At 34.6% G+C, this 11795-nt stretch overlaps 1 protein-coding gene and 2 long non-coding RNA genes across 7 annotated transcripts in view; 1 reads left to right on the forward strand and 2 right to left on the reverse strand.

Moving 5' to 3' along the window:
• The window catches only part of LOC107605002 (ABC transporter I family member 11, chloroplastic), a 9453-nt gene extending 4585 nt beyond the window's left edge, over positions 1–4868 (reverse strand). For 4 of the 5 annotated variants that reach the window (XR_001612443.2, XM_021104881.1, XM_016306735.2 and 1 more), the window contains exons 1-8: positions 4549–4868; positions 4245–4324; positions 4030–4081; positions 3773–3906; positions 2866–2980; positions 2690–2776; positions 2463–2511; positions 2083–2167 (exon numbers count right to left, since the gene is read on the reverse strand). Coding sequence is in view for 4 of the 5 variants with exons in the window: in XM_021104881.1 (XP_020960540.1) it covers positions 2083–2167; positions 2463–2511; positions 2690–2776; positions 2866–2980; positions 3773–3906; positions 4030–4081; positions 4245–4324; positions 4549–4737 (791 nt within the window). In the remaining variant the exon portion in view is untranslated. Of the gene's footprint in view, positions 1–96; positions 1817–2082; positions 2168–2462; positions 2512–2689; positions 2777–2865; positions 2981–3772; positions 3907–4029; positions 4082–4244; positions 4325–4548 lie in introns of those variants that run through there. The other variant, XM_021104880.1, reaches the window with a different exon arrangement.
• Positions 10513–11795, reverse strand: part of LOC110263515 — a 5421-nt gene continuing 4138 nt past the window's right edge. The window contains exon 2 of the long non-coding RNA XR_002349302.1: positions 10513–10665. This is a non-coding gene — a long non-coding RNA (uncharacterized LOC110263515). The remainder of the gene's footprint in view (positions 10666–11795) is intronic.
• Positions 10658–11795, forward strand: part of LOC110263514 — a 5710-nt gene continuing 4572 nt past the window's right edge. Inside the window, exon 1 of the long non-coding RNA XR_002349301.1 lies at positions 10658–10921. This is a non-coding gene — a long non-coding RNA (uncharacterized LOC110263514). The remainder of the gene's footprint in view (positions 10922–11795) is intronic.

Below are 11795 nucleotides of genomic sequence, written 5' to 3' on the forward strand. Positions count from 1 at the left end.
TTTTTCCCCCTTTTTTGGAAAAAAAAAAAAAAAAAAAAAAAAAAAAAAAAAAAAAAAAAAAAAAAACTTGTTGCAATAGTTTCAACGTGTAGTTATTATATGTAACCAAAAGACCTATTTCAACATGAGCACCTTAATCTTAGCATGGAATATAAAACCTGGCAAGAGTAACCCTATTTTGTTGCCTACTCGATTTTGTTCTCTTGTCCTTAGTCTAAGTCAAAGCTAATTTGAATTTTGAGTTCTGAGTAACCATTTATGGTTTTTCTTATTTATTTATTTTTTATGAACATTTACTAGAGGTTTCGGCATGATCTTCTCTATCTTAGCATGTTACCTAGAAGGCTAGAATCTAGCAAGAGAATGTATCTCTATATAGCCACATGATTTGTATCACTCTACTATGTGGTAGCATGCATTCCAGCTTCCACTAACCCCATCATTCTCATTGCTTGGAGTAAAGGTCCCAAATGGCCCCAAAACTTTGTATCGTGCCTTAAAATGACTCCCTGAAATTTCAATTAACCCAATCTATGCTCCCAAATTTTGATTCGTAACTCACATTAGTCTATAGGTTCATCTCGTTAATTCAACCCCAACAGAATGATACAGAACGCTTTGGGTACAGGAAGGTTGCAGCAACAAGCTCGCTTATGATGTCGCCATAAAAGAAAGGAAAGAAAGAGTCAATGGTTTTGGCTGAGAAAGATAATTTGTTTTGGGGAAAAGACGTATTTTAACATTACATTAACTTGCATCCACCACATAACAGTGTCGTTTTTTATTGGACCCCCATGACAACTTAACTGCCAACTCAGAACACTATTAACGGAGATGAACCTAGGAGTTAATGTGAGTCACGAATTGAAATCTGCAGGTCCATATTAGGTTAATTGAAATTTTGAGGGCCATTTTGAGGCACGGTGCGAATTTCAAGAGTCATTTTGGACCTTTACTCCATTGCTAGTGTAAGGATAACTGTCGTAAGAGAGGACACATGCCCTATTCACCTTCGACCACTACCGACCACCTTCAAGCTGCTATGCCGTGGATCCCCATTTTCATCCAAAACAGAACTTGAAAACTCCAAAATAGCCCTTCATAGCTAACCCACACCCAGTTTAAACTGCAAAGCTAAATGACATTCCAGTCCTACACCCTAACTATGGCTATCACCTTAATAGGAAATATTAATTGTTGTGGGCGCAGGTCAGCTAAACAGTATCAAAGATTTTATGAAGTTAAAGCACATTGAGGGAACTGATCCTACAAAGGGTGATCCATAATTTGATGTATGGGGTTGGGATGATGAGGGCTACTTTCTTTGGTTGAACAACTTAGAAAGAAAGTGGATTTAATTAGGGATGCCATGTTGCTTTTATCCTTGAAGTCCTTAAAACCATCAACAGCGTATAAATTATAGGATCCCCATCCAAAGGAATTATGAAATCAATCAATATAATCTGCGGTGTGCATAAATCATTAAATCCTCCATTTTTCACTAATTACTTTATCACTCCACTTCTTGTTATTGGTTCACGTAACCTCTCAACATTTGTACCATTTTTGTAGTGCTCAGCACATTGCCATAATTGTAGCCAGGTGGAATAAATAGAACATTAGAGATGTTTATGACAAATTGTTATAAAATAAAAAACTAAAGATTTCACAAAACACTGAGGATCAACTGGAAAAATTACAACACCTAAACAATGGACCACTAGGTCATAATAGAGGCACTGAGTGACTGTTATGAGTTCACAGCACGCACAAACTCCTATATAGTATCGATAGGTTTGAATTTGTCACTTAGCCACTAACCAAGATACAGAAAAACAGAAGTTACAGAAATCTCAGCATCATGCTCTTTCCATCAACACATCAACTTTAATACAAAATTCAAATTTATTTAATGTCTTTGTATCAATTGAAGTTAGAATTTCAAAATGAGATACACAAATTATGAGCCAATGCAGCAATATACAAACTCTTATATACATATGCAGGATATAATATAAAATGATTGAGTTATAATAAAAAAATGTACGATGATTCAAAATTAATTGAGAAATTAGTAAAAACCTCAAGTCATGGCTGACAACAAGAACAGTTAACTCCCTTTTTAGATGCTTTAAAAGCTTCACAACATCTGCGCGTGCTTTCCAATCTGCTCAGTGGGAAATTATCAGATACAACTTTAAAAGATATACTTTATTTCATTTTAACTGAAAGATAATCATTGAAGAAGTAAAGGTTCACGTATAAAATAATAAGACACCTAAAATAAGAATGCTCATATTCTAAAAATTACAAAATATAAAAAGTTGGTAAAACAATATTAACTGAAAACTAGATTTTAGTAAGATTTATTTGATTCAATCCTTGAGAGGAAATCGGAAAGCTCCTTAAGTGGAATAACAACAGAAAAGCACAATAAAGAAGTCACAGGTTGCATTATTTACCAAGTCCAGCAAGAGGCTCATCCAATATCAATAGATCAGGGATTTGCACCTGCAAAATACATTTGGAAAAGACCATGAAGCTCATTAATGCTACTGACACCTATAACTTCGTAACCGAGATTGCATCAATCACTCCATGGCTGGTCAGGTGAAGAGATGAAGCAATAACTAGCAGACATCTCAGTATCAGGATTTCTAAGTTTTTAAAAAGAGGAAAAAATTCTTACTAATTGAATTGCCAAAGCAAGGCGCCGTTTGTAACCGCCGCTAAGGGAATGAGGATTTTTGTCCAATGATATCCCATTCAATCCAACCTACAGTAAGAGCAGTAGATATGAATATAAAGATAAAATGATAACAAAGGCTTGGAAAGACACCCTGTAATATACAGAGGCATAGCTACCCAGTTAATTGCCCTTTGAAGCCCTAAAGCAAGATTTTCTCTCAATTGATAGCTACCCTTTTGCCTTGGCCACCCAAAAGTGACTTCATCAAGCACAGTTTCAGCTAAAAAATACCTAGCTTGCAACACATATGTAGAACAAGTGAAAAATGATCAAACAAGATTTACATATAAACAAATAAACTATGACAGATGAAAAGCCCTCTGCAATCTTATAATGCTAGACTGTCTGAAACAGAAACTGCATAACAGTCTTATTTATGTCAGACTATATATGCATTTTTATGTATATAAAATATATAATACTAGAAAGTTTTTATTTTATTTTATTTTTGCCAATACAACACATAACACACAACCCACTCTACTCACACACCCATTAGATACTCTCTTTTTCATCAAGAGAGATTCGAACCCATGTGGCACTTTTAGGAGGCAAATGTATTTACCATTGGGAGAAGCCTCAGCCACATAATACTAGAAAGTTTAAATGACCATAGTAAGCATGAGGGCTAGTCATCTTGTAAATTGATGGTTAAATGTTCGAGTAGCTAAGATTCAACATAGACAGCAGTAAGGTGCAGAAAATAATCAAAGCCTCCACTAGCTACCATAATGGTTGGAGCCTTGTACATAGTGGTGTCCATTTAGAAAGGCTAATGACTAAATAATAAATTGTATTGGTTATTATTGTTATAATGTTACATGTTTGTCCTCAGTCCTAACCACGTCCACAGCAATGCTTTTCTTTCCTAGTATTTCTATGTGTAGGTTTCTTGGGCTGTACAAATCCCAACAATTAATTATGTATATGATACAAGGTTTACAACATCAAATTTTAATCAAAGCAATACAACAAAAAATGCGTTATTTATATTCAAATCAATTAATATTCATAGTTTCATACCTCTCAGGAAACTGGAAGACAATACCAACTCTTTCTGGTGACAAAGGCTCAGGAGGCTGGATAGGATTTCCATCATTTCCATACTTTTGGCTGTAAATGGATCCAGTGGTCGATTTGCTTATTCCTGCAAGAAGCTACATGAAGAGAAGGAAGACCGTTGGAGGAACAATAATACTTACCCAAACATGAAACTAACATGAATATTCATGCAATTAAATTCCCCGAACAGGGAAAAAAAAAGAGAGAAAAAGAAGTACCTGCAAGAGTGTTGTTTTCCCACTTCCACTTTGTCCGAAAATTAGACCAAAACTGCAGCAATTGACAAAAATTCAGCAGGGATTAAGTACAAGCACCTAACACCTAAAAGCTAAATCATGTCAATAGGAACTCAATGATAAACATAATAAAGATCTACCTCTTTTAATTTAAACACACAAATTTTAAAAGGAGAAAAGTTATTGCTAAAAAGTACCTTTTCTCCGGAAGTGAGAAACTAACTGAATTCAGTAGCTTAAGCTGAGTCCCCGGAGGCTGATAGCTAACATCTCTAACCTTAAGCCAAAAAAAAAATATATCGCATTCATATAATATTAATTAGTCTTAGTCTTATATAAATACGATCACAAATGTGAAATTCATCAACATCGAAACAGCAATGGATATGACATGAAAATTACTATTCTATATCTAGTCCTAAAAACTATACTAACTAAAGCTAAATCATTTTCATTCAACATAAAAAGAAAAAGGATTACATTCTAGAAGCTACTACATACTTCAAAAGCAGTGTAATCGCAGTTGATGGTGGGGAGGTTGGTTGTTGGTGCAGGGAAGTTGAACCTGGAAGAACTCAGGCGATTATGGTTGAGTGAGGGTGAAATTGGGGTTAAATTAGAAAGGGGGAATGGGGGTGGTGAGCCTGAGAGGAAGCGGAAGGGAAGAGGAGTGTTTAAAGAGATGGCCATTGAGAGAGTGGGGTGGGGGACAGGGCGCCGGGGTCTTCAGGGTATGACACCTGCGTTCTTCACTCTTGTCTTTTTCTTTCCCTCTGGGGCTACCTGTCACAATTTAAAGCTAGTGTTTGGAACGGATGTATAGAGACAGACGGATAAAGAAAGTGTTTTGCACTTTTGCATATATTTCCTAATCGATGTTAAACAGTGTTTTTGTAAAGAAGCTTAAGTGTCCTATTATTATTGAACGTATTAATTAACCGGTTATTTTTAAATTTTTTAACAAATTAAAATAAAATCGATTTTTTTATAACAATAATAATAAACTCAATTTTTTTAGGAATTTAATTGTATTTTTAAATTTTTAGGAATTTAAATGTCTGCAAAATAAAAAGTCAGTGATATATTTATCTTTTTATCAAAAAATTTAAAGATAGTTGGTTTAGATTGTGTAATTCGATCGGATTAAATCGGATCTAATAATTATAATGCAGACAATTAGGTTTATTATTGTTACTATAATAAACTGATTTTGTTCTGATTTATTAAAAAATAAATTATTAATCGATTTAATAAAGATGTCCAATAATAACATGACACATATAAATGTCTTTTAAAAAAATATTTTTTGGTGTCTTTATTAAAGTGGTCTCCTTCCTAATTTCGCATGCTATACATCCACATGGTTCACCAATATTTTCTACCACAATTTCATATTCAGTAATTATGAGATTGCATATGGATAAGCTATCTGAGTTAATATTTAAATTAGTCTCTAAACTTATATTCAAACCTTAAATTTATTTTTGAAATTATACTCCAAGACTCGTAATAATTCTTAAAATATTTTTCGTCATCAGAAAATTGAGCTGGATCTATCACGTTGGCAAACATTCTCTCTCCTCTAAAACGATATATATATAAACTCTAATAGCTTTTACGTCTTCTCTCTCCAAACTTAGTCTCGGTGCCTCTCTGTCTCTCCAAACGCCCTTCTCTATCGCTGTCTCTCGCTAGTCGCCGTCTCGGCGCCGCGCCGCTCACTCTCTTTCCCAATCTAGTCTATGACACTCACAGTATTCAAACACGATAGATATAGAGCTCAAAATCTCAACCTTCTCTGTTATTGTCTCTTGCCAGCTTCCATTTCGTTGTTGCGCCACTCGCCGGCCTCCATCTCGTCACCGCACCACTCGCCGGCCTATATCTCGTCGGCACGCCACTCGCCGACTCCTCTGTGTCACTACATCGTCTTGTTTCTCACCCTCACTGCTCGCTGCTGCCTTCCTCTCTATTTGTTGCCATCACTGCTCGTCGTCTATGCTCTTCTCTTGTCTCATATTTGTCTCCCTCTACCTCCCTCTTCTCTTCCTTGGCCCAGTTCTCTTCCTCTGCATGTGGCGGCCAAGATGAGTTTTTATAATTTTTTTAGGTACTCAATCATTATTGTGTAATATTTTGGGTGATTGTTCCTACTGATCCTGTTTTAATATAAATGCAATTAGGGGTGGCAAACGAGGAAGCCCACCCCACCCCGCCTAATGAGCGCGTCCTAAATTCTTCTCTCGCCCCGCCTAACAGCAGGCTGGCGGGCCAAACCCGTCAAATCTCTTTTTTTTTTTAAATCATAAATATTAAACAACATATATAATTTCACAACTATTTCAATAAATTTATAATTTCTAAAGACATAAAAAATTATAATTTCTAAATTCACAAACAATAAAGTCTTTATAATTATAAACATGTAATAAACATAATCATAAACTAAGTTTTTTGAAACAAAATAATAAAACTAACATTGTCCAAAGCAAAAACAAACATTATCCAAAACATATAATTAAACATCTTCAAGTTTATAATCAATCAAACATAAAACATAATCCAAAGTATACCTTAGAACATCTTCATTATCATCTTCATCCTCTTGTAAACCAATAACTTCATAAAAATTTGTAAAAAAATGGCCTTGACAAAAAAAATATTTGGCTTGTCAAGAAGCTTGCCCCACCCCACTGAAGCCAGCCAAAGTCCACGAATTAGGTAGTGAGGGTTAGGCAGGCTTTTTAAATTTGGCGATTTCAAATTTTCAACCCAACCCATCTTTTTTAGCGGACTACGCGGGTCAGCTTGATAGATTTTGACCCGTTTGCCACCCCTAAGTGCAAAGGTTCCTTTTTTGTTATTTTTTATTCTGTAATTGATGTTTATTTTTATTTGGGTTGATTATACTTGCTTATTAGATTGATTGATCTTTTCTGATTATTGCTAAATTTTTTTGTGATTGTCATAACCCTAAAACAACAATCTTTGATCTTTTCTGATGATGTTATTGTTATTGCTGATGATTGAATTTCAAAGAGTGAAAATAGAGAATGGAGTTGAAGAAGAAGAAAAAGAAAATTCGATTGTTGCTGGATTTTTTTTTTTGGTGATCTTTTCTTATTGTCATAGCCTTAAAACAATAATCTTTAATCTTTTCTAATAATGTTATTGTTGATGATGATTGAATTTGAAATAGTAAAAATAGAGAATGGAGAAGAAGAATAGAGTAAGAAAGAGAATCTGGTAAAGATAATTTGTGATTAGGGTTTTTAACCTAATAATAGGGATCAAATTGAGTTAAAAACTTGTATGTGTCACATATATATAGTCATTGTAGTCCATTGTGGCATCTCCGATACACGTCATCACTCATTTTGCAAATATTCGCTAGAATATATCTCAAGGACAACCATTGTTAAGTTCAGGGACAAATTTAGAGCAATTTTAAGTTTAAGGACGAGTTAGAGTTTCGATTGCAAGTTCAAGGACCACTTTAAAATTTAACTGTAAGTTTTTTAGATCAAGATTATCTAAAGCAAAAAATTGATAAAATAATAAAGTAAGAAATTAATTACTTTTAAATTAAAATAGTGAGCTACATATTTTATAAAAATTACAAAGTCAATACAATTAATTCTTTTCTTTATTACTTTATCAAATTTTTCACTTCAAAAAATTCAAATTCAAATTATTTTGCAATTTCATATCCATGGCAAGCAAAATTTTACACGGATGTGAATAGCTACATTTTTACTTATTCATTCCAACCATTTAAATAAAAAAAGAGGCCCACTACAAGATTCTTGTTATTTTGTGGCGGTTTTTTCAGATTGTGGTGGTTTTAAACCCCACGAAAAGGGTTGTGCTAATTTTTAAAACTCTCAAAATTTGAGGTGCCACAAGCTTATTTGTGGCGGTTTTATAAAACTCCAAGACATCATTTAGTGGCAGTTTGTTGTCTATTCAGTAAGGGTTTTAAACTAATTTTTGTGGCGTTTTTTCACTATTTTGTGGCGGTTTAAAACTTCCACAAATTAAATTTTTAATTAAAAAAATTGGTCATTTATTGGTTTTAAACACCCCCACAAACCTGTTAATATTTAATAGTTGCTAATATAAATTAATTAACTACTTTTGTAAGAGTATCAACACATATTAGGTAACATGATAATGAATTTAAATAATAATAAACACATCATAACATTTTAAAAAAATAACATACCAAAGATAATCTTTATACAAGAATACGTCAACTAAAATTTGTTTAGAAACACATGAAATTGATCAAGCTAGCAATGCAAAAAGAAAAATAATTAACTAAAATCGGATGAGGCTATTTGTGTGCAAGAAAATTGTATGGTGAGCAACATCACCTATCTTAACACTTTGTACTCTCCTTATAAGCTACAACAACATTCCTAACTCTCACATACACGCTTAGCAGAAGAGACTGAATATTCAAACCAAACAATTAATTGAGCAAAAGAAAAATTCAACAATTGCAAAAAGAATTACAAGAATAGACAATGTACAAATTACAAACAAAATACAGTTAATTTCAATTACAATTACAATAAAAAGGATAAATTATGAATTAGTTATAATTACAAGTACAAATAAAAAGAAAAAGAGGCCGAAAGAGAGAAGTAGCGATCGTTACCTACTTCAAATGGCGGCGATGGGGAGCAAGCTGTGCAATGAGTAATGGGAAGTAAATAAACAAGATTGGATAGATAGCTGGCAGAATACCTAAGAAATACAGCATGCCTTTGGGTGCAGTATATAAAGCTTACAGTGCCAAGGAATCAAAGATTGATATTAATAAATCGCAAATGAAAAGAAGAAGGGATTTAGCATGACAAGAATATATGTTGTATTTATTAAAAGCTTCAGAACATAACGAGTTTATAATATTCTAGTCGTATAATTATTCAACATTTTTATAGTGAAATTCATATTAACTTAACCACATTAAAAGCACTACTGATTCATGCTTTGGTTTACCAAAATAACGATTAATATCATGACTATCATTATTTAACAAATACAATAATCGTACCTGAATCTTTCCTTTACCAAATGTTTTATGCCCCACGAGAATATCTCAACCATTATCGTGTAATGCACCAGCTAAAATCTCGCTAGTCTTGCACTTTTCTCATTGACCTATTATACAAAGAACATTTCAATTTACTAACAGAAGCAACAAAATTGAGACTCAGTTTTAGAGACAAAGTAAAAGATTGCAAATAGGAAAGAAGGTGGTCGAAAAAAATCAAAACAAAGGAATGAGAATGATTCCTTGAGCCCGAACCTCGCTGACACAAGAATGGGCGCGGTAGCGAATAAAGAACTATAAAATAAAACTAAAATAGAATAATCTTAGTCTTAAGTAATAACGGGTAACTACCAACAAATTTCTATTGAAATGTAGACATCCATATACCATCCCAGTTTTAGAAGCACCGGAAGCAAAAACAACACAAAAACAAATAGCAAGCATGCTTAGAACTAAAAATAGAAACTCAAAAGTTCTGAAATTCTCAAAGAGTAACGGAATCAAAATTGACAATAGTTAATGTATAGTAGAATTTCAGCTTATTACAAATAAATTTATAAGAAACCTAAAGATATATATGGCATGACTAGAGGTTTAAAACTTTTAAATTATTGGAATTGAAAATTGAGATTGATACTAACTATGAGCAAAGAACAAAGAGGAAAAGGTAAACCAAAGAGCAGTGCTGACCTGGCTCTTCCAATTGTCATGAAACTCTAGATTAGGTTCTTTCTCAAGTAGCCAACACTACAAGAAATAGTGTAATTATCGACGCAAAAAATCGACGGCCAAATTTTTTGTCGATATTTTTCGACGGTTTGTCGTCGATAAAATAAAAAAGAAATTATTAAAAATAAAATATTAAAATCGACGACAATGTCGTCTATTATTTTAGCAATTTTCTAACATCTTAACATTATCGTCACATTGCCGACGAGATAGTGGGTGATAATTGTTTTTCTTTAAAATTGACAAACTAGTTGTCCATTTTAATAATTATAATATCGACAATTTTAGTCGTCGATAAATTTAAACGATGAAGATCTTCTTTTGAAACTAAATAAATAGTGTAAATTTATTATATAAAATAAACGGCTAAGATGTTGATTTTTGTTTTAACTAAAATCGATGAAATTACCGTCTATTTTTATCAACAAAAAATTATCCTGCGTCCCTCGTTTTGCTCAATTCCCCAAACATTAACCCCAAACTTTTAGAGAATTAGAGTTCAGAGTGAGGCTGCTGCTTCTTCTTCTTCTCCAACGCCTGAGAGTAGAGACCAGAGACGGGGTCACTGTCATGAAGAGAGGCAGAAAGCAGATCAACAGAGCTTCTTCTTCTCTGACGCCTGAGAAAACCCGCCATCCTCTGCCGGAGAGTAGAGCTTCTTCTTCTCTTTCTCCGCCGAGCCCGCTACTGCGCCATTCTCTTCGTGTAAGTTCCTCTCTGTCTCTCTGATTATTGTATTTATTTTTGCAGTTGTTGTATCTACTATTTTCACCATAAAATTCTGAATTTGCGTTTGTTAATAACAATCTTATTAATATTCCTGAAACCTAGTTGTTATAAGTCTTCAATTCAAATATTGATGAAGGAAGAAAGGCATGTAACTTCCCCTTCAGGTACAGCTGCTTCTCCCACCGCAGCAAAAGCAGGGTCAACAGCAAGCACATTCACAACATATTCCCGGCCACCACCACCAGCAACCTTCGGAAAGCGAGGAGTGTAGAAGTGTCGGTCCATCTTGTTGATTCCCAATTTTGACACATCTTACGCCTTCCTCCTTTTTTGCTTTAACAATTTTCAGATTAGGTATGTTCTTCAACATTTTTTTGAGTCCACTAATAATAGTTGTTGGTGTACTTGACAAACCCCATTTGTAGGGTTTATCTTGTATTGATTTTTGGAAATTTTATCAACTTTTACCCACATTTATTCAATGAAATAGCATGGTTTTATAACTTCTCCCTTAATTGTGCTTAAGAGTGAAAACATGCTTTTTAGGACTTAAAATAGCTAAATTTAATTCACCTTGATTCTATTAGATGCCTCAATATGTTTGTTAAGTGATTTCAGATTTAGGAGGCAAAGATTGGATTAAGGGAATGAAGAAAAAGCATGTAAAGTTTGAGAACTCATGAAGAAATGATGGAACCAAAAAGCTGTCAAGCCTGACCTCTTCGCACTTAATTGACCATAACTTGAGCTACAGAGGTCCAAATGATGCGGTTCCAGTTGGGTTAGAAAGCTGACATCTGGGGCTTCGAAACGATATAAGATTTGCCATAGTTGCATCGCGCATAGGGGCGCGCACGCGCACGGTACGCGGACGCGCCAATGGTGGCACATGACCCACTTAATGCAAACGTGGCCAGCGATTTTAGAAGCCTTGTGGGCCCAATCCAACTCATTTCTGATGCTATTTAAGCCAAGGATTGAAGGGGAATCAAAAAGGGCATCGGCGCGCTAGCACGCTGTGCGCGCGCGCGCGGATTGCACTTCTGCAACTTCTAGTACAAAAACCAGAGAGTTGTGCGCGCTTTGTGCTAACATTGTGCTGGGAGCACAACCTCATCCACGCGTAAGCGCGCTGTGCGTGCGCGCGCGGATTGTCCCTGCTGCATCCACGCGTAAGCGCGCTGTGCGCGCGCGCGGATTTGCACCCTGCTTTTCTCCTCCCTCCTTT

This window comes from Arachis ipaensis, chromosome B06 (assembly GCF_000816755.2).
Source record: "Arachis ipaensis cultivar K30076 chromosome B06, Araip1.1, whole genome shotgun sequence".
NCBI lineage: Eukaryota > Viridiplantae > Streptophyta > Magnoliopsida > Fabales > Fabaceae > Arachis > Arachis ipaensis.